This window comes from Prionailurus viverrinus, chromosome F1 (assembly GCF_022837055.1).
Source record: "Prionailurus viverrinus isolate Anna chromosome F1, UM_Priviv_1.0, whole genome shotgun sequence".
Classification (NCBI taxonomy): Eukaryota; Metazoa; Chordata; class Mammalia; order Carnivora; family Felidae; genus Prionailurus; species Prionailurus viverrinus.
Genome location: NC_062577.1, coordinates 17,275,811 through 17,298,677, shown reverse-complemented (window position 1 = coordinate 17,298,677; position 22,867 = coordinate 17,275,811). Strand labels below are relative to the sequence as shown.

The window sequence follows — 22,867 nt, the reverse complement described above, 5'->3', positions numbered from 1 at the left end:
GGCAGGGACTGTCTTCATAGTAGGAGCTGCCATTTATTGCGTGCTGCCATGTCCTCTCTTACCTTGTTTAATTCTCACAAGTACCACCTGAGGTGGGGATTACTATGCTCACTTTACACATGAGTGTACAGAAGCCCAGAGAGATGAAATAACTTGCCCAAGGTCACAATAAGTACATAGCTAAGCCAGGAATCACACGTAGGTACATGTGATTCCAAGGCCCAAATTATTTTTGCTCTGCTGGTCTCACAACCATCCATGATGCTCACAGCTTAGCTGCTGGAATAGAAAGACAAATAAATACTACCCGAACAATGAAATTAGCAAGCTAATACAGGTTTCTACAAAGTTCTTTGGGAAGACATATGGAAGGGAAGAATTTGTTCTCTCTGGGGGAGGAGGGGTTGGAAAAGTTTCATAAAGTTGCCAGAATGCTTGGGAACTTGTAAACTAGTTCCATAATTATGGTTGAAGGTGGAAAATAGATCCCTGCGTCAAGCACCGGTGGTTAGTTTGCGGGGCCATGGCAGCCATTGTCCACGTCATCACTGCTTCCAGATTGGCCCATCCGGGTGCCAGGAATTTAGCCCAAATGCCTGCTGGTACCTGCCTAAGCGATGGCAACCTAGTCAGCACATTGTTTCGTTAAAATCCTGTGTGTGTGTGTGTGTGTGAGTAAAAACTACTTCACAGAGTCACAGTTTTTATCTCACATGCTATAAATTTAAATGAAATCAATGCATTTTCAAGCTTATGGCTACACGGAATAGGGTAGTAACTCCTAATTATATGTTCTCTTCCTGCTCTTGTCTCTTAACTCCAGGCATCCCTGGAGGCAGCTTTCTCTATATTCTCTCCCTCAGGGAATTGGTCCATTTTCTAGGCTGGAACTACTGTAAAATTCCTATACAATTAAGCTTAAAACTACAAGCAAAGCATGGCTTTAAAACGTATCCTACAAAACCTCCTTCGTCTGCTCTGGAGGGTGGTTGTGAGGGGAGGCACAGTGGGCGGCTGGATACCCGGATACTGTGTTGCAGCTCCAGCATCAGGCAATTAGGAGGCTTCCAAATGGCTCCATTTCCTAACTGCGTGGCCTTGGGCAAGTTACTTACTTAACCTCCTTAAGCCTACATTCCTGATCCATAAGAGAGGGAAAACGGTATACCAGTAGTAGGACTATTGTGAGAGCTAATGAAATAATGCAAAAGCACTTAGCGACTGGTTTGTAATGTTACCAGTTAAGAACGGCAGGGTGAAACAATTTGGGCGACAGTGATTCGCAACCTATGAAATGCTATGGAAATGTGAAATCTTATGATGATGATGTATAACGCCAAGTGAATTCCAAAAAGCTCAGTAGAAAGAGAAGCAAACAGGAAATCAGGACAGCCAGATCCTGACACTACTCTTGCCACTAACTCGCAGCGTGACCTTGGACCAGTCTCTCCCTTAGCCTCCTCTTTCTCGCTTGTAAATGAAGCAGTTGGATTGAATTATCTCCAAGATCAATCCCAGCTCTGAAATTCTATGACTCCACGAATGTTGGAGCAAGTAGGTGACATAGCAAATCTTACACAGTTCTTGGAAAAGAAAGGAAGGTCAATATGTATTATGTGTATCAATAACCAAAGTTCATCTCTGTGGTTGATAAAAGTTAATCCCAACTGCAACAATCAGAAAGAACAATCTGCAGGAATTCAGTGAGAAGGCAAACTACTCCCACACACTTCAGGAATCTTGGAGGACGTACTTGTGGCAGAAGGTAATGATTTATATCTATTTAAAAAAAATTTGGCGGGGGGGCACCTGGGTGGCTCAGTCAGTTGAGCGTCCAACTTCGGCTCAGGTCATGATCTCACAATTCATGAGTTCGAGCCCCACGTCAGGCCCTGTGCTGACAACTCAGAGGCTGGAGCCTGCTTCGGATTCTGTGTCTCCCTCTCTCTCTGCTCTTCCCCTGCTCACATGCTGTCTCTCTCTCAAAAATAAATAAAGATTAAAAAAAATTAAAAAAAATATATATTTTTTACCATTTGTTCATTTTTGAGAGACAGAGTGTGAGCGGGGGAGGAGCAGAGAGAGAAGGAGACACAGATTCCGAAGCAGGCTCTAGCCTCTGAGCTGTCAGCACAGGGCCCGACGTGGGGCTCGAACTCATGGCCTTCAAGATTATGGCCTGAGCCGAAGTCAGAGGCCTAACCAACTGAGCCACCCAGGTGCCCCTGGAGAAAGCATTTTAACTCGGGGGATACTTTTACATCTTCAGCATAGTCCTGTTCAGTGCTTTATATTGTTTGTATATCATTTTTCCATTATTCTGTGAAAATATAGCTGTTTGTGTATTCAGCTCTGGCTTTCTTCTCCCTCCTCTGTCCTCCAGCAGCTTCTGGATGTTAAATATTATCTCTTCATGTGAGTTGTACCAGAAGGAAGAGTCATCTGTTACTCTTTTACTTCCTAATGAGCCCCTCAAACTGGTTTGCAGGGCAGCTATGGATTTTTTCTTCTCAGAGGACCGATCGGCTCAGATATAGCTGCTTGGTCTTAGTCTTCCTCAGGGCTCAAATTTTATTCTTCCTGTCCACTCTTCCGCTGTACCCTCAATTAAAACAAAATAACCAGAAATGATAACAAAAACTAGACGGAATGGTGTGATGGCAGCACTTTGATGGATAGGCTAAATATTTCTTTTGCTACTATAGCAACTACTGTTGCTGCCCTGTCACTTACCTTTGAGGCTTTTTGGAAATGTGAAAGTGATTTTGCATATAAATGCTTCAAATCACCTCAATTAGTTAAGATACTTTCATCTCCCTTCAAGATTCTTCTTAAAGGGACTTTCACTATTTTCTTCAGATACCGTTAGAAATGTAGAAGGCAGTATTGATAGATTTCCCCAAAACTCACTAATTTTCATATTCTCTGAGAATGACAAGGATATCATGAAAAGCACAATAGAGAAAAGTCTCCATAAAAATACTTAATCGAAAAGAAAAGACTTGATGCTTAAAGATACTTTCAATTATCTGGAATATTGACACTAGATAATTGAACGCTCATCCAACAATTCATTAGATAAACATGGGTTAAATGCCTAAAAGGGTTGCGTGTGCAAAGTACTTCAAACATAAAGGATATGAAGAAACGGTTGCTGCTTTCAAGGAGTTCAACTAAAAATTGCTTGCTTTATATCTCATATAAATACCTAATATTTTACAAAACATGTTCCATATGTAACAACTCATTTTGTCCTCAGAACAATCGACGCTTGTTTCGCACTTCATAGACTTGAGATTTCCTGTTGCTCACTGTTATCTGGCAACCAGAATGTTTTCTCGTCTTCTCACTTTGTCGTCCTCGCTCCTCTTCGGCCTGAGCTTCCTCCTGAGGCGGTCAGAGGCTAAAATGACTTTTCAAATTCTCTGTGAGTGCTCTTAAAATAACAGTGAGTCGCTACTACATTAGGGATCTAGTTCTTGGATTCCTTTCCCACCAAAGCTTCTAGGCCATAATCTCAGAAGTTCATTGCTACTTCATGTTGGCTATTTTCCCTTTATTCCATTCCTGATCATTCCTTCCAGGTCATTTGCTATCTTGGACCATTATTTTCACCAAAACATAGAAAGAGGATTTAGGAATTTGGGAATCATCCGGTCCCATGCTTTCCCTTTGTAGCGGAGGATACTGGGGCCCACAGCCATCAGGTGCCCTGCCAAAGGTGGCATGAGACCACAGACAGGTGCTAGAGCCGGGCTTGAAACTGAGAGGCTGTGTTCCTTGACCAGATCTCTTCGAAAGACATGGAGCTGTGTTTAAAAGCCACCTGTCAAATGAAATATTCTTCCCAGGAAAACGTGCTTCTCTTGCTATTTGGTTACTGTTAGAAATCTACCCAGTTTTATAATATTTCACCAATCATATTGTTTTCAGTTTTTCCAGAGTATTCCTGTTCACTTAGGAATTCTGTAGTCACTGGGTCAATTATTGACCATCTATGTGCCAGGCATAATACAGGCATCAGGAACATAAAAAACGACCAGCTTTGGGCCTGACTTTAATCGAAAATATTTCTTGGATCTGTGTATGATCATTCAACAATGGATCAACTACTAACCATACAGTTTTATGTTAATAGTTGTGCAAGTGTGAGAAAATTAGTAACAAGAATTGAACTCCAGTAAAGTGCTGATGCAGACATTAAAGCCTTTACCTGCGCATTTAGGATTTCCCATGTGCAGAGGACCCAACAACCCCTATTTAAATGTCACCAAGTATGGTTTTAAAAGTCTCCCAAATTTGCTAGCAAAATGTGAACAATAGCTTAAGGTCGGATGATCTATTGCTTTTACTGTTTTCTTTCCTCTCCAGCGGGCTCCACCACCAGGGAGCCAGGGGCCTTAGGGGCTCGGGCGCCCCGGGGTCCGCGCACCCCGCTCAGACACTTGGAGACGCACGGCGCCCCGCGGGTGGGGTGGCCCAGGGGTGGCCCGGGCGCGGTTCCGGCCACAGGGGTCAGCCGGGTGGGACGCTCTCGCGCGATCCCGGGGGTCAGGGCGGGGCCGGCGCTGTCCCGCGCTTCCTGCCACCCCGGGCCACCCCTCCGCGCCTCTCCGCTCCGGGCCATGGCGGCCGTGGCTTGGGGACGGTGCCTCCCTCGGGTGTGGCTTCGCAGGTGGTGCCCCGACTTCCCCCTGCGCTCCGAAAGTCAGACAGCCGGGGGCGGGGGGGTGGGCAGTAACCGACCCTTGCTCTGTGTTGCAGGAGGGCCGGGCCTGGCTGCGGCCGCCACTACCGCGCCGCGCTCTGCGCCGAGCTGAAGCAGCCCCTGGCCATCGAGGAGGTCGCCTCCCGCCCCGTCCGGCCTCACGAGGTAGGATGGTGACTGGCCTGTCCCCGGGATGCCTGACACCCACTTTCGCTCTCCGCTTGGCAGCCACCACACGCTCCGCAGGCTTCCGTCCTGAGCGGAGTTCCCAAGTGCTCAGCTAGGGGGAGGCCGGGAGACTGGAGCGCAACTCTGTCCTGGGCGGGAAGGGCCCTTTCAGGGTTCACAAAAGGCCACAAGTGCTGAAGGAAGATTGCTCCCCCAAATTCAAACGCAGGCCTCTTTCTGAAGGCTCCAGAGCTGTTGCCTTAGAAAGAGACAATTCTGATTTGCACACGACTTTTCATGACCGCATCAGGTTATTGGTTTAACAAACATAAAAGGACCCCATCAATGGCTTCCTCTTCAGCGTTAAGCATTTCCTGATCTGTCCTTTCTCCTCCCCCAGACCAGTCTGGTAACATCTGTCCTATAATTCTTCCTAAATATGTGTCTTGTCCCCTCCTTCGGTGTAGCGCAGTGATTTGGGGTGGGGTTAGTTTAGGATTGTGGGCGTTTCCGGCGAAATGTGGAAGTCACTTTGGCCCTGCCGGGTGACCACGGTGACCACTCTGGTGACACAGTGTCATCTCTAATGGAGAATGAGAACCTCTGACAAGGTGGAGCAAACAGTGAGCCTTACTGTCAGGGATCCCTGGTGAGAGGCAGAAATGCGGCTGCAGCCCAGAAGCATCACTAACAGGGACCCTGTTGCCAAATGGATTATTTGGGCGGGTGTGTGATGGCAGCCTGCTCCCTGGGATTTGGGTGCTGAAAGACATTTATTCTTGACTCATCCCCGAAGCAAGGTGGAGTGGCTTGAGGACCTACGTGTGGCATGCATGTCAACAACTGATGTGTCATGCACGCAGTGTGGGCGGGCTGAAGGCTGGGCTCCTTTGTTCTGTTATTTGCCCAGACACTGCCTGGGAAGGAATTAGCTCATGAGAGTTGGGTCTATGTGAGTTTACTCACCGTTAAATCCTCATACTCTGGAATGGTGCCTGGCACACGGCAGGCGCTCAACACATTGTTGAATGGATGCATTTTTGCCCATAGAGATGCCTTCTCACCAACATGGCCACCTCTGCACTAAACTGGAAATGGAAGCAAGCACGTAGAGGGATGTCAGCGACTCTGTCTCGCAGCCTTCGTTTCCTCCTGTTTCTTGGCCCTGTTCTCTAACTTCAGCCCGTGTCAAAATCACCTGGGACTTGTTAAAGCAGATTGCTAGGCTTTGTCCCCAGAGTTGCTGATTCCCTAGGTTGGGGTGAGGCTTGAGAATTTGAATTTCTAAGTTCCCAGGTAGCAGTAAAGCTGGTGGTTCTGGAACCAGACTTGGAGAACCACCGGCGTACAAGAGTGTGGGCTACATTGCTTCAGGCCTGCCTCTGCTCTAGCACGGTCATGAAACACAGAAGCTGGGGATCTAGAACCAGCCTCCAGGGTAATTGCTGATCCCCACAACAGCTGGTCATGTTATCCTTCTGCTTCAAATCCTTTAATGGCTGCCCACTGCTCCTACTGTGAAGACTAAGATCCTCAGTAAAGACTGTGGACCCTTGGATGGTGTGTGTGGTCCCTGCTCTGTAGCCCCATCTCTTTCTCTTCGTTGTGCTCTAAGCTCACTGGTTTTTCTTTTGTTCCCATCACAGGGCCTTTGCACACGCCGTCGCTTTTGATCGTGTCAGGCTTTCCCTCTCCTCTTTTGAATGGTTAACTCAGCTGTTCCTAGTTCCAGCGTTACTTACTCAGAGATGTTTTTCCTGACGTCTCCAAAAGGTCAAACCACACCATGATGCATTTTCATAGCACCATATGTTTCTATAACATTTTTTTTGTAGGAGTTGTAATTTAGCAAATAAATCATCGCAATTATTTGTTTGATATCTGTCTTCTCTACCATACTCCTAGCTCCACGAAGGCAAGAACCTTGTCCGGGTTGTCTCATGATTGCACACTGGCACTTCGCATATATTCTTGGCATACAGTAGACATTCAGAAGATATTTTGGTGTAATTGACCGAACTCTGTCTCCATGGATGCACACCGCTCCACTTTGCCGCTGCGTTTCCTTTGTAGGTCAGAGTGGACGTCCATTTCTGTGGAGTTAATTTTGCTGATATTTTGGTCTGCCGTGGTCAGTATCAGGAAAAGCCTCAACTTCCCTTCACACCTGGTGAGTCTGAAGGGACCAAGTGACCGGCTGGGCAAGAAGATACAGAGTTTTCAGAACCATGTGCTTCACCTCGGGTACGACCCCCGGTGGTGCTTGCCTGACGGCAGTGATGCCTCTGATATGTCAGCCTCACCACTAATTAAGAAGCTCTGGGGGCACCTGGGTGCCTCAGACGGTTAATTATCTGACTTTGGCTCAGGCCATGATCTCATTTTGTGAGTTTGAGCCCCGCATCGGGCTCTGCACTGTCAGATCCTCTGTCCCTCTCTCTCTGCCTCTCCAGTGCATGTGCTCTCTCTCTCTCTCAAAAATAAATAAACATTTAAAAAAAAAAAAAAAGGAGCTCTGGATAGTGAGCTCCTTGAGGGAAGGTTCTATACCTGTTTTGCCCCCCAGTTATATCCCTGTTTTTATTTATTTATTTATTTTTATTTTTTATTTTTTTATTTTGTTTTTAATATTTATTTATTTTTGAGACAGGGAGAGACAGAGCATGAATGGGGGAGGGTCAGAGAGAGAGGGAGACACAGAATCCGAAACAGGCTCCAGGCTCCGAGCTGTCAGCACAGAGCCTGACGCGGGGCTCGAACTCACGGACCGCGAGATCATGACCTGAGCCGAAGTCGGATGCTTAACCGACTGAGCCACCCAGGTGCCCCATATCCCTGTTTTTAGCATTGTGCCTGGCTCATTGTAGATCCTCAATAAAAAAGTTAAAAATGAAGAAATGAACAAATGAAGTTTTACATACCATGTCCACCAGAATTCTGATCAGAATCCTCACTGGCCCTCATCATTCCCTTTCATTCCTTGTTAGTGCGTCTGTTTTTTCACTGAAGGATCATAAACATCTGTTTGCAGCTAAAGCTCTCAGTCCTCACAAACACATTCCTAAAGAAATCTAGTATCAAAGAATCAGAAATAAGAAAAAGAGTTTATACATTTCTAGCAGTCCACTGTCTGATTTTAATTACGCCCAATCTGATTACATTTAGATCCTGAATATGTGGACAAATGACTGCTTTTTGTTGTTGAAATTTATTTAAAGAGATAGAAGTATAGCTCACTGTGTATAGAGTACATGTATATTTTATATAGACATATACTGTTAAGGATACAGCGATTGCAAAATAGTTGCTGTGTTTTGGCCTTGGGGTGTTTGGTTGTGTCTCAACATTTGGAACCACTTCCCTCTGTTTGCATTTGCTGACATGCTGGATGGGGGTGGGGAATGTCATATTCAACTGAGTTATTCCTCTTGAAGCTCAAGTGGGAAATATGTGATCATTAAATTCAGAAATTTTGGAGGTGGAAGAGGAAAGAGCAGACTACATCAGTTCATCCAAATTGAGCCAAGTACTTATGAATAAATATAGTTCATGTCCTCATCGCCCTCAAGAGGAGAACTGGAAACAGATAAATACAATCTGATGAACATTGTAAGTGGGGTGCTGTAGGGAGCCCAAAGCCCCAGTGAGCAGGATCAAAAGTTCTTGTGTGCTAGAGGCACCTGGGTGGCTCAGTCGGTTAGGTGTCCGACTTCAGCTTAGGTCATGATCTCACAGTTCATGGTTTCGAGCCCCGTGTCGGGTTCTGTGCTGACAGCTCAGAGCCTGGAGCCTGCTTTACATGCTGTGTCTCCCTCTCTCTCTGCCCCTCCCCCACTCACTGTGTCTCTCAAAAAATGAATAAATGTTAAAAAAATTTTTTTTAAGGTTTATTTGTTTTTTGAGAGACAGAGACAGAGCATTAGCCAGGGAGGGGCAGAGAGAGAGGGAGTCACAGATTCCAAAGCTGGCTCCAGGCTCCGAGGTGTCAGCACAGAGCCCGACGCGGGGCTTGAGCTCACAAACCGCAAGATCATGACCTGATCCGAAGAAAACGCTTAACCGACTGAGCCACTAGGTGCCCCTAAATGTTAAAAAGAAAAAAAGTACTTGTGTACCTGTGATTCTCTGTGCTTTTGCCCATTCTTGAAATTTTCATTTGTGTCTGGTAAGAATAGGACTGCCATAGCTTTTCAGGTTGTGATCATGAAATCTTAAGTTCACTTTCCTGTGCCTTGGGTATGAAGCTCTTCCCCTCTAGCCTGGGTGGTGGGGGAACACTTAAGCCCTCTCAGCTCTAGAAAGCTGACAGGATGGCCTGTTGATCACGTTGTTTTCATCTCCATGGTGCCAGGCTTTATAGATAACCTAGTGTTTAAACAATTTGTCTTAGGAATGGAGTTTTCGGGGACAGTATTGGAGACAGGCACAGATGTCAGCACAGTGAAAGAGGTAAATAAGTTGAAATCCAGGGAATTGATGTGTGTGTAGCTGTGAGAAACATGCTAACCTCATTTGTAGCTGAAGGGTCTTGCTTCTCTTGGCCTTTGCCAACAGACACCAAAGCGAAAGTGAGATGGAGGGGGAAGAAGCTAATTCTGAATTGGAGGCAGGAAGCCAGTGGAAGTTCCTGGCTTCGTAAAACTTTTTATTACTAAAGAAGGCAGCACCTCAGGCTTCAGTTACTGAGAGGAGAGAAAATTCTCAAGTTTCAGCCTCTTGTGGAAAAAAAAAAAATAACCCTGGGATGCTAATTCCTATCAACTTTTTCCTTACACTGTCCTGTCATTGTTCAAAATGTGCTCCTATTGTCTTGGCATCCTGGTGGGGATATTGAGGAGGTGGCTGAATTATTTACTAAACATTAACTCTGAATAGATGGTTCAGGCAAATCTGTGTCTTATGGGGTCAGAAAGAAAGATTTTCTTTTTTGTTTTGGTGCATTTGGGAAGAGGTAAATGGCAAGGCCGTGCATTTGAACGTACCCTTAATGGTATTTTCTCTTCAGGGAGATCGAGTTATTGGCGTCAGTGGCTTTAATGGTATGGCTGAAGAATGCATCATTGATCACAAGGTATCCCCACCTCTCAATATTCATGTTTGGAGATTTTTTTCCTCCTTTCTTCTCTTTAATTTCCACCTAGCTCTCATTTCTTGTTAGCCTTCTTTCCCTCTTTTTTGTATTTGTATTCTCTTTTGTATTTGTATTTGTTTCTCAGCCAAGCACTTCTTTCTTTTGAATGCTAAACCCATTTTCTATATTGGTGTGACAACCCTCACACAGAGCTTTGTTTGTGTGGAGTGGTGTAAGGAAGAAGGGCATTTTGTTTTCTGAGTCCTGCCTGGAGCAGCTGGTTGGCTGTCCAATCGGACCATAGGTAGTTTGGGTAGAAAAACTGGTTTGAGGCATTGAGCTTGATACAATAGCTTTCTCCCCTGCGTGAAGCTTGTGAAAGAGTCCTGGGCATGGAGCCAGCCAGGGTGGAGGGGTAGGGTTGTACAGGATGGGAACGGTGGCCCCTAGTGGTGAATAGCATACACTTTTTTTCACAGCTTTACTCAGGTAAAATTTGTATAGAACCTTCCAGTTCATCCCCATGACAGTGTGGTTCCATTCTTTGAAAGTGGGTTCCTTCCTGAGCCAGATGCCAGCCTTAGGATCTTCGAAGACTCGTACACCCAAGTTCTGAACTCTGTCACAGCTTGCTTGGTTTTAACTTCTACCCTGGGCATGGTTCCTGACAAGCTTGGTTTCCTTGCGAACCAGTCAGTCAATCAGATCATAATATTTACTGAGAAGCCTCTGTGAACAGGTACATGTGCGTAATCCCTAAGTTACTGTTATCTCTTTTTATAGACACTGTGGCAGATTCCAGAAGGGGTCCCCCTCCGAGAAGCTGCTACCTTGCCTGTATCTTATGTCACTGCTATTTTGGCCTTGGAGCATCGGGCCTGTACTCGGCCTGGGTAAGAGACTACGTAGACAACAGAGGGCTAGGTGGTGTCTCTGTCTGATATGAGAAGTGCCCACCAAGGCCTTGCCTCTTCCTCTCTGCTCCCTGTCCAGTCTATGTGAGGAAGGGCCAAAGGAAGGTAGTGACCCAAGAGAAGGGTCTGTTGGTAGTGGAGATATCCTTTTGTCTGAGAAGGAATGGTAGACTGTGAACTTGGCCAATAGGAATTGGGAGAGATCTGTCTTTCAAACCTGGCCACTCGAGATCACCTCCTAGCAAACCTTAAATTTTAGAGTTGGTTTATGTAAACTCGCTCCAGTCTGGTTTTAACAGAGTCCTGTGGCATTTGTTTCTGTGAAGCTTGGTTGTGTGTGCCTACCTGGGGTATTTCAAACTCAAACGTGCAGAATTTATTTCACTTTACCTGAAATAATATGCCTCTTGCCCTTTTTAGAGAGCCTGAGCATTGAATTGAGCAGTGACCATTACATGATCGACGCCTTCTAAAATTCAGCAACGTTTAACGTGAGAATGATTCTAGGGCAGAATTTCTGGAGAGAAACCTCTAGAGAGATTAAGGAATATTTTTCCTGGGAAGTCTTCAACCAGACCAAATTTGCACAGGTCAAGCAGTCACATACATAACCCATCTCCAAAGTCTGGAGAGTGGGTGTCCGTGAAGGGTTGAGTGAAATGGCCTCGAAGTTCTCTTTTGGCTTTAAAATGTTCATGAAATCATACGGTTGCATGATTTTTGAAGCTTTCCGAAGTAATATTCATCTTTCTCTGGCAGAGAAACTGTTTTAGTGACAGCAGCAGCTGGAGCCACAGGCCTTGCAGTGATAGATGTGGCAACAAATGTTCTTCAGGCTAAGGTATTTGCATGTTAGATTCTCTGTTAAAAAAAAAAAAGTCATCCCTGGGGCGCCTGGGTGGCTCAGTCGGTTAGGTGTCCAGCTTCCACTCAGGTCACGATCTCGCGGTCCGTGAGTTTGAGCCCCGCGTCGGGCTCTGTGCTGACAGCTCAGAGCCTGGAGCCTGCTTCCGACTCTGTGTCTCCCTCTCTCTCTGCCACTCTCCTGCTTCCACTCTCTCTCTCAAGAAATGAATAAACATTAAAAAAAAAAATCATTCCTCCAGTTTTCAAACCTAGATAGAATATATTCATTCGTTCATTCATGAGTATCGCGCGCAAGGCACTGAGGAGATAAAGTAACCCAGATTAGGGTCTTGCCATCTGTTTGCCTGCAGACTGATGAGGGGACCTTGGAGTAGATCACTCTTCCTTCTGGTTACCAAAACCTGGCAAGGCCTGACTTGCTCCGTGGCTTCTGCAGATTCCATTTCCTCTACCTGTAATGCTCTTCTGAACTGTCTGCCCCCGCACTTCAAATTTAAACTCAGATGTCATATTTTCAGGGAAGTATTCTTTGTCCCTCAGGAGATGGTAATCTGTCCCCACATCCCAGCCCCTGGCTGTTTGTGTATGGTCTCATAGCATCCTGTACGTCTCTTTCATGGTACACTCAGTGTGTGGTCTAGCCTTTACTTTTGTCATTTTTGGATTAGTGCCTCCTTCCTACTTGACTGTAATCCCCATGAAGGCAGGAATAGTGTCTTTTTGGCTCATTATTGTAGTCCTAGCACCTGGCATGGTACCTAGACCATAGCAGGCACTCAATAGCTATTTCTTACATATTTAAAAAAAAATTTTTTTTTAACATTTATTTTTGAGACAGAGAGAGACAGGGCATGAACGGGGGAGGGTCAAAGAGAGAGGGAGACACAGAATCTGAAACAGGCTCCAGTCTCTGAGCGGTCAGCACAGAGCCCGACACTGGGCTCGATCTCATGGACCGCGAGATCATGACCTGAGCCGAAGTTGGACGCTTAACCGAATGAGCCACCCAGGCGCCCCTATAATTTTTTTTTTGAGAGAGAGCAAGTGACCACATGAGTGCACATGGAAGGGTCAGAGAGAGAGAGGGAGAGAGAGAATCTTAAGCAGGCTTTACGCTTAGCACTGAGCCTGACGCACTTGATCTTACCACCTTGAGATCAAGACCTGCGCTGAAATGGAGAGTCAGCCACGTAACCAACTGAGCCACCCAGGCGCCCCGAATAACTATCTCTTAAATGAAAGAACAAACAAAGGAAAGAAAGACCCAAGTCCCTGTAGGGGTATCACTCTGAGGCTGTGGGTATCAGATAAGGAGGATTTCTTGGAGAGAGTAGACATGTAAGCTGACTTTTGAAGGACTGGTAGCAGTTGAACGGAGGAAGAAGGGAAGTGAGGGCCATTTTAGTGGTGGAAGGGCAGATCAGAGGACAGAGACATGGAATGTCACATGTTGCATTCAGGGAATTGCTGGTAGCATCTGTGGAACAAAGGGTCTGTGTGGGGAATGGTGGGAGGTGACTCCAGGGAGGTGGGCAGAGACCAGATCATGCACCGCTGAAGAATTTGAACATTTATTGGAAGCCATCGAGAGCTATTAAAGACTTTGAACTAGGAAGTACCATGATTGTATTTGCATTTTGCAAAGTTCATTCTGGTAGCAGGGGGGATGAGGAATGCGGCAAAGTCAGGGGTGGTCTGGAGGCATGTAGAGCAGCCTCTTGGGGTGATCCAAGCCACAGGTGATGATACTGGAACGGAGGCACTGGAAGCAATGAGTTGAGAGATAGTGAAGTAGAAAAGAATAGAGTTTGATGCCGGGAGAGCATTCCCTAATACAGTTGAGGGAACAAGGACTTTGAAATTAGTCTGACCTAGGTTCAAATTCCAACTCTGCCTCTCGCTTAATTGCTTCAGTTTCCTCATTGGTAAAATAAAGCTTTCCTCATAGGGTCGTTGTGGGAATATTGAAATTACACGTGCAGCACGCCTATTAGAGGGCACGGCATGTCGGCAAGAATCTCTTAAAAAGGGATCCGGTTATTATTAGACATTGAGTGGGAAGGAGCAAACTAGGTTAACGTGTGGATTTGCCATTTATTGCAGTTGAGAAGACAGGAGGAACTGGTGAGCTCAGGTTTGGAGGCATTAAATGTGAGGTTTCTGTGGAACGTGCAGTTGGGGTATCCAGAAGGCACCAAGATACACAGGTTTGGAGATAACTGGATTGCCTTGGAATTTCTTCTGGTGGCCCCTCTCCTTTCTCGCATTAAGTTCTTTTGGGGAAGCACATGTGAGTTCTGAAAGCAATCTTAGGTACCAGGAGGCTCTCCATGGAATATTAACACATTTCATGTCAAAGCTAGGGCTTTTAGCACCTCTCAGTGGGGAGACCAAAATTAGTCTCATTGTCTAGAACCACTGACTATTTAACATTTCTTGGAAGATAAAATTGCACCATTTGTTTTAGATCATTATAGTAGGTTAAGTAGAGAGGAAAAACTCATTTTGATTCAGATATTAAAATTAACCCAAGCTGTATTTTCTTTAGCAGCCATAACTGTTTTAAGCAAATGCAAACAACAGCAAAATAATAAAAACAACTTTAGAAATCTCGTCAGGCCACCTACTTCTAACGGGTTGTTTTGAGAACACCTTCCATTCACAGCATTTCATGTTGCTTTCAAAGTGCCTCCACACCAATTATCTTTCCTTGGATCCTAACACACCCCTGGGAGATGGGTAATGTGTTTATTACCCCTATTTCACAGATAAAGAAGGTGAGCCACCAGGGGAGACCATGATTCGTGTCAGGCCTCCCTGGCACCTTGTGAGAAGCGAGATTGGCCTCAAGTCCCAGACCCTAGGCTGGTGTCAGCCCTCTGTGGCACTGTGTGCTGATGACCGTCAGTGAATTTGCAGCTACTTGAGGGTGCCCCTGGGGAGTATCTGAGCGTAGCTTTTAGTTTCAAAGAGTCATGGGTGAGTGTGAAATATCTTAAGGGCATTGATGTCCTTGTGTGTTTGAATGCATGTTCTGGATGTCACCTTGGGACCAAACTGCTCAGGCTGGTGGGTGCTATCCAGTGATGAGACACTTTGAGGCGGTACTTACGTGTTAGAAGTACTTCTGGAGACTTCCAAACCCCAGCCTCCTCACAGTGTGGCCCACGGCCATCTTTGCCAGGCTTTCAGCATGGCTTTCTCCCAGAGTGGTGGAGTGGAAAAGTGTGGGCTTTGGAGGCAGGCAGCATTGGGTTTGCATAATTGTTCTACCACTTAACTGCCTAGCTAATTCTGGGTTAATTACTCAACCTCTAGATCTGGGTCTCCATCTATAGAATGGGAGGAATTATACCTCCCCCATAATGTTCTTATGAGGTTTAAATAGAATAAGTGATTGTGTATGTGTAACAATAGAGTCAATTTATCTAACACTTTGTTTTCCAAGTGCTTTATGTACAGTATTCCATTTGATTAAAAATTCTTTTCAATGTTTATTTTTGAGAGAGAGACAGAGCATGAGCAGGGGTGGGGCAGAGAGAGGGAGACAACAGAACTTGAAACAGGCTCCAGGCTCTGAGCTGTCAGCACAGAGCCTGACGTGGGGCTCAAACTCACGAGTCGTGAGATCATGACCTGACCCGAAGTCGGACCCTTAACCGACTGAGCCACTCAGGTGCCCCCCATTTGATTTTAAAAATAAATCTTGTTTTATAGATGGGGTAAGTTTAGGGAAGCTGGTGGACAATGTAGAGGTTAAAAGCATGAACTCTGGAGATGGATTACTTGGGGTTGGATCCCAGTTCTGCCTCCCATTAACTCTGTGACCTTGGGCAAGTTACTGAACTTCTTTTGCCTTTGTTTCTTTATCTCTAAAATGGGGATGCTAATAGCGTGTGTATCATTGGGCTATTAAGATAAGACTAAGTGAGTTATTAATATACATAAAGCATTTAGGATAGTACCTGGCACATAGTAACTTTAAGTAAGTATTATTTCTTGCTAAGTAATTTGTCTTAGGTAACACTGCTAGTTAGTAGCAGAGTCAGGATTTGAATTCAGGTCTTTCCAACTTCAAGATCTTTCCACTGAGTCATGTTTTACTCTCTGGGAAGGCTTTCGTGATCTAGGTCTAGATTGGATACCACTCCCCTGCACTTCTGAAGCTGTCTGTACTTCCCCATCATCATACTGCTTTATCTTGCTACCTTGACTCTAAGCTTGGGTATCTTTATTACTTGACTCATAGTAGGTATTCATTAAAAGGTGGTTTAATTCATATTTGGAGAAGACTTTCAGACTTTTTTTTTTTTTTTGAGATAGAGAGACAGAGCACATGAGGGTGGGTGGGGAGAGAGAGGGAGGGAGAGAGAGAATCCCAAGAAGGGTCCGCACTGTCAGCATGAGTCCGATATGGGGCTGCAACTCATGAACCGTGAGATCATGACCTGAGCTGAAATCAAGAGTTGGACGCTTAACCTACTGAGCCACCCAGGCACCCCATTGGGTAAGACTTTCTGAGTGTCCCCTGAACCATCTCCTAGCCAGACTCATTGGCGTTCCAGGATTCCCGGAAATGTGGATCCCATGGCCAGTGGGGGTGGGGGGGACAGAGGGGCCAGTGTGATGGTGCTGTCTGTTGGCCCTGACGTGTGGGATTGAGGCTTATGCTAGGGTAGCAAGGTGACGTTGGCTTCCTTGTTTAGTACTCTTTGTGGTTGGAGGCTGGGTGGGTGGGGTGAACCCCTTTTGATACATATTCTGGATCGTCGAAAGCTTTGTATTCTTTTTGCAGGTAATAGCTGCAGCCGGAAGTGACGAGAAGTGCAGGCTGGCGATGCGGAAGGGTGCACAGTCCATCGTGAACTATAGTCAGGGCAGCCTGAAGGAGGCAGTGAGGAAGCTGGTGGGCAGTGATGGGGTGAACGTGGTCATCGACGCTGTGGGAGGAGATGTCTTCCTGGAGGCTCTCCGCAGGTGCATGTAGTGGTCTTCCCAGAGGGGGCTGGACCTGGGGATCTGCTGAAACCTTTCTAGACCCGTCTTCCTTCTGGCCTTGCTTCTCTTCCATTTTTGCTGCTCACTTTTCCTATAGGCATTGGCATCAACGAGAACAGCTGAGTGGGAGGGTGGAAAGCAATAGAAGCAGAGGGAAAATCAGGAAATGCTTAAATATAGAAAAACAAGATATCCAACTGGAAAATATCCAAAAAATGACTGTAGACTCTCTAGTTAGCAATATTGAATGCTTTAGAAATTATTCATGTGTTAAATTCAGCTATGCCGGCCCCCATTAACTACTTTATATACATAGTGTGGGTAATTCTTGAGATCATCGTTCAGATGTTAGAATGACTGGCGTGGCCGTTCCCTAGCTATCTGTGCACCCAAGTGTAGACTCTTTTGATCTCACTGGTTTCAGAAGCAGCCAGCAGTCTAGGTGTCTCCTTGGCTTGTTTTATCAAAAGAAAATCATTGGAGTTAAAGTGGGACTGTTATATCCACACCAATTCTCCTTCTGTTTATTTATTTTTATTATTATTATTATTTTAATGTTTAATTTTGAGAGAGAGAGACAGAGTGTGAGCAGGGGAGGGACAGAGAGAGAGGGAGACACAGAATCTAAAGCAGGCTCTAGGCTCTGAGCTGTCAGCACAGAGCCCGATGCTGGGCTCGAACTCACGGACTGTGAGATCAGGACCTGAGCCTAAGTTGGACGCTCAACCGACTGAGGCACCCGGGCGTCCCTGGTTTTTCTCATTTTAAAGTTGAGGAAACAGAAGCAGAGAGAATACCTTACCCGCAGAAGGGAACCAGTTGGTTCTATAGCCCCTGAGCATCACTGCACTGTGCTGGGTACTGTGCTTACAGAAGCAAAGGAAGGGGTGTGTTGACTCAATGGAGAGCCAGGACAGAGAGCTCCTAACTCTTACCTTTCTCTTGCCTTCTAGGTAATGGGTAAAAGTGTTGTGCCAATGACTTCTTACTTGCCTCTAATGAAGAAAAGCAAAAAGCAAAAGCCAAACAAATATATATGCATTTTGGATCAAAGATGTTTATAAAATGCATTTTTATAACTTCTTGCTTAGTGTGAAACTGTATCGTGCTTCTCAGAATGGGCTGCAGAAAACTTGTGTGAATTTTTATAGATTATTCAAAATTCTCTAGAGAAGCACATAACTTAAAGGACTCCTAAAGTAAGTTTTCTTTTTTACAAAGCAAATGATGTTTCATTAAGGTACCTATCTTTTTATTCCTGTTCCTAAGTTCAAAATCTTCAAACTGAGTTGTCTTTTTTATTTTTTATTTTTTATTATTAATTAATTAATTTATTTTTATTTGAGAGAAAGCAAGCAAGCAGGGGAGAGGTAGAGAGGGAGGGAGAGAGAGAATCCCCAGCAGGCTCTGCGCTGACAGTGTAGAGCCAGAGGTGGGACTCGATCCCATGAACCGTGAGATCGTGACCTGAGCAGAAATCAAGAGTCAGACGCTTAACTGACTGAGCCACCCAGACATCCCTGAGTTGTCTTGAAGTATAGCATATAGAATGTTTCCTTCTATGAAGTAGAGGAGTAGTTAAATAGATAGCCTTAATTCTTTTTTTATTTTATTTTATTTTATTTTTTTTTTTTTTTGAGAGTTAGAAGATGAGCAGGGGAGGGACAGAAAAAGAGGGAAACACAGAATCAGAAGCAGGCTCCAGGCTCCGAACTATCAGCACAGGGCCCGATGTAAGGCTCGAACCCAGGAACTGTGAGATCATGACCTGAGCTGAAGTCAGACCCTCAACTGACTGAGCCACCTACGTGCTCCCCTAGCCTTAATTCTAAAGTCGGTCCTCTTATAAAACTGGCTCATTCCTCTGGCCTCCTACTGTCTTGCTTATGACTTATTTTTATGGTTTCTACTGAAGAATGCAGAGCGATACAGGGCGGGTCACCTCTGCCAGTTTGTATAAAGTTAAGAGGAATTCCTAGCTGGGGGTTTAATGCATGCTGCTTTTTTAAGTTGTGGTAAAATATACATAACTTAGTACTTATCATTTTAAACACTTGTAAATGTACAATTCAGTGACATTAAGTATGCTCCCAATGTTGTGTAACTGTCCCCAACTAATACTCTATACCTGTTAAATAATAACTGCCCCTCTCCCCCTCCCCCCACCTCCCTGATAACTTCTACTTTTTATCTCTATGAATTAATGTAGATTGCTTTTTTTTTTCATTCTACACTTTTTACTGTGGCTAAAAAAAAAAAAAAACATAACATAAAATTTGCTATAGTAGCTATTTTTTATATTAACCATTTTTAAGTATATAGTTCCATAGCGTAAAGTATATTTATATTGTTGCGAGGTAGATCTCCACAATTTTTTTCATCTTGCAAATCTGAAATTCTTTACCCATTAAACAATTCCTATTTCTCCCTCCACCCAGCCCCTGGTAACCACCACTTTATTTTGTTTTTATGACTTTGACTACTTTAGATCCCTCACAATAGTGGAAGCCTACAGTATTTGTCTTTCTGTAACTCGCTTATCTCATTTAGCATGATGTCCTCAAGGTTCATCTGTGACATAGCATGTGACAGGATTTCCTTCCTTTTTTTTTTTTTTTAAATTTTTTTAATGTTTATTTATTTTTGAGAGAGAGAAAGAAAGAGAGAGACAGAGTGTGAGTAGGGGAGGGGCAGAGAGAGAGGGAGACACAGAATCTAAAGCAGGCTCCAGGCTCCAAGCTGTCAGCACAGAGCCCGACACGGGGCTCGAACTCACAAACTACGAGATTGTGACCTGAGCTGAAGTCGGACGCCCAACCGACTGAGCCACCCAGGTGCCCCAGGATTTCCTTCCTTTTTAAAGCTGAATAATATTCTGTTGTATGTATGTAACACATTTTGCTTATCCATCCATCAGTTCAGGGACATTTGGGTTGTTTCTACCTCTTGGCTATTGTAGATAGTGCTGCTATGAATGTGGGAGTAAAACTATCTCTTCAAGATCCTATTTTCAAGGTGCCTGGTGGCTCAGTCAGTTAAGTGTCCAACTTTGATTCAGGTCATGATCTCGGATTTCGTGAGTTCAAGCCCCGCGTCAGGCTCTGTGCTGACAGCTGAGAGCCTAGAGCCTGTTTTAGATTCTGCGTCTCCCTTTCTCTGTCCCTTCCCCGCTTGTGTTCTCTCTTTCTCTCTAGTAAATAACTAAACTTTAAAAAAAGTTTAAGAAAAAGACCCTGTTTTCGATTATTTTGGATAGAGACGCAGAATGGCATTGCCTGATTGTATGGTAAGTTCCATTTTTAGTTATCTGAGGAACCTCCATACTGTTTTCCACTTGAACCATTTCACAGTCCCACCCACAGTACATGAGGGTTCCAGTTTCTCGACATCCTTGCTAACACTTGTTATTTCCTGTTGTTGTTGTTGTTGTTTATAGTAGCCATTCCAATGAATGTGAATATACATTGCTTTGTATAATTTCTTCTTCTTCTCTTTTCTTCCCTCAGCCTGGCCTGGGAGGGCAGGATTGTGGTGGTGGGTTTTGCTGGAGGAACCATTGCTTCTGTGCCGGCCAACCTTCTGCTCCTGAAGAATGTCTCTGCTATGGGGCTGTACTGGGGCCGATACAAAGAGCAGAACTTTCCCGTCTTCTCCAGAATCCTGTCCTCTGCTCTTCAGTACTGCCAGCAAGGGCGCATCCAGCCACACATCGGAGCGGTTTTTAAGCTGGAGGAGGTGAGATGCTTTTAAGGGATGTGATGTGCCTAATGCCAGCACATAATCTGTGTCGAACGACTGGGTAGTTTCTCTCTGGAGCCCATAAATCCTCCTTTTATGCAATGAAGAGGTGAAAATGCAATGCAGAATAATGGAGTCTCACGGGCTGCAGGGCCACAGGATTTCTCCCCATCTTCTGGTTGGTACGGCCGTAGCTTCGGGCCTAGTGAGCCACCTGGGAAACCGAATTTGCGCAGGCCATGAAGAAGCTGGATATTGAGACTGTATGTATGTCATGGGTTTCTTAAACAGGGGGAAGTGATGGTGCTTTAGAAAATAATTTACCCGTGTTTAAATGAACTCTGAACTCCACAACATACAAGTCTAAGAAGCAAGCATTTAACTTGACCTTTGGTTTTAGCATACAGACGCTTTAAAGTACAACCAGATGATCTAAGCCGAGGTTCTGAGAACAAAACACTGTATCATGCCCAGCATCATAAGACTGTAATTCATCCATTAGTCACTGTAGTTAATTTTGTTGGCTGTTCACTCCCTTCTTTCATTCCCCCTCAGTCCCATTAATGTGGCTTAGACTTCCTCCCCTGTAATTGTGTGCATGCATATGCAATATAGTTGTAAATGTGAATCTGTTAGGTATTCACTGTGAATTCACTGCGAAGTCTTTTCTTTTCCTTTTTTTTTTTTTTTTTTTTTTTTTTTTTTGGCTTAATTTGTTTTAACATTCAAAAAACTGTTTTGGTAGCTTGAGTCGGCCCTGGATGGGGCAGCGTTTTGTTCCCGTGCAGATTAGTTGAGCCCAAGCTGTCAGTGCCAGACTTTACTGCTCACCAGCCTTCCATCTTTATCTTTATTTTTTCCTATGCTGGGGCATATTCTTCTCAAACATGGTTTACTTTCTTCTTCTCCTTTTTGGTACGTCAGTCAAGAGGGTAGCATTCGGTGGTAAAAAGAGAACCTGACTGGCCATGGGAAAACTGGTCGGATTCTATTTCCACCTGTGCCTTCAGTTACTCCTTCGCGGAAGTCTCCTCTGCCCTCCGACCATCAGTCTCCACGCCTCTGCAGCAGGTTATGTACTTCAGGGGCGGCAGTGTGCGGGGGTGGGCAGGTGACCCGAGCTGCCTGGCCTCTGGGACCCCATCTCTGCTGGGGTCTGAGTAGCTGCACATTTTTACCTTTCTGTTCATCTGTTTCTTGTGTTAAAAGGTTCTGTGGCTTAAAAAACTTGCAAACCACCAGTTTCCAGAATTGCTGAGTCCCCTTCCGTCTTGTGACTTTTATCATGTGCCTGTGAACCGAGGTTGGCTTTACCTAAAGCTCATGTATACCTGTCGATAGAAGATGAGGACAGTTAGGACAGGTACGGAAACACTTGCTAGTTTAAACAGTCTCTTCTCTCCACTGACGTGTTCTAAGTGCTGCTCAGGCATGAGAGAAAATCAGAGTTGGATTATTGTTTTAATCACTCACATTGAAGTTCTCTGTTCTTTTTTTTAACTAAAAAAAATTTTTTTTAATGTTTACTTATTTTTGGGAGATAGAGCGCTAGCGGGGAAGGGGCAGAGAGGGAGACACAGAATCTGAAGCAGGCTCCAGGCTCCAAGTTGTCGGCACAGAGCTCGACATGGGGCTCAAACCCACAAACTGTGAGATCGTGACCTGAGCTGAAGTCAGATGCTTAACCGAATGTGCCACCCACGTGCCCCTCTGTTCTCTCTTTTTTAAAAGTTTACTTATTTATTTTGAGAGAGACAGAGAGTGAGCAGGGGAGGTGCAGAGACAGGGGGAGAGAGAGAGAATCCCAAGCAGGCTCCACACTGTCAGCACAGAGCCAGATGTGGGGTTTGAAGCCACAAAACTTGAGATCATGACCTGAACTGAAACTGAGAATCAGACACTTAACTGACTGAGCCCCCCACGTGCCCGAAGTTCTCTCTTCTCTTAAACACAAATTAGCTATCTAATTACTACCCTCCTGTCAGCTTGTCCTCTCCTTTCCAATGAGGGCTCCACATGTAGGGTTTTTCTGATTCTTCCCACACTGCTGACCTTCCTGCTATCACCGGGCCCTCTGAGACCATTCTCCCTAACAATTTCAAACATTTCATTCACACACCGTCCCTTTACTATTTCTTCTCTTTCTCTGTCTCTTTTTTTCAATATTCAAACCACATAGAGGAGTAGTAATAACATAATAATGGCAGCTCCCGTAGGTTAGGTGTAGACTATGGGTCAAGAACGGTGCTAAACACTTTCACATGTATTTTCTCATTTCATCTTTGTGATGCTCCCTTGACATGTGAGCCATTTTTATCACGTTTTACAGATGAAGAAATCAAGACTTGTAGGAGCTAAGAAACCTGCTCGATATTATATAGTAAGTGACAGACCTGGAATCCA

The 22,867-nt window shown here is 44.9% G+C and overlaps 1 protein-coding gene across 9 annotated transcripts in view; it reads left to right on the top strand.

Annotated features, from left to right (window-relative positions):
• The first annotated feature begins 4,417 nt into the window (after window positions 1-4,417).
• LOC125155237 (quinone oxidoreductase-like protein 2) overlaps window positions 4,418-22,867 on the top strand; it is a 40,872-nt gene continuing 22,422 nt past the window's right edge. For 2 of the 9 annotated variants that reach the window (XR_007148098.1, XR_007148097.1), the window contains exons 1-10: window positions 4,427-4,675; window positions 4,765-4,873; window positions 6,950-7,046; window positions 9,267-9,325; window positions 9,882-9,947; window positions 10,731-10,840; window positions 11,621-11,702; window positions 16,524-16,705; window positions 20,233-20,461; window positions 21,389-21,827. Coding sequence is in view for 5 of the 9 variants with exons in the window: in XM_047840283.1 (XP_047696239.1) it covers window positions 4,626-4,678; window positions 4,768-4,873; window positions 6,950-7,046; window positions 9,267-9,325; window positions 9,882-9,947; window positions 10,731-10,840; window positions 11,621-11,702; window positions 16,524-16,705; window positions 20,233-20,461 (984 nt within the window). In the remaining 4 variants the exon portion in view is untranslated. Of the gene's footprint in view, window positions 4,679-4,764; window positions 4,874-6,949; window positions 7,047-9,266; window positions 9,326-9,881; window positions 9,948-10,730; window positions 10,841-11,620; window positions 11,703-16,523; window positions 16,706-20,232; window positions 20,462-21,388; window positions 21,828-22,867 lie in introns of all 9 variants that reach the window. The other 7 variants (XR_007148099.1, XR_007148100.1, XM_047840283.1 and 4 more) reach the window with 7 other exon arrangements.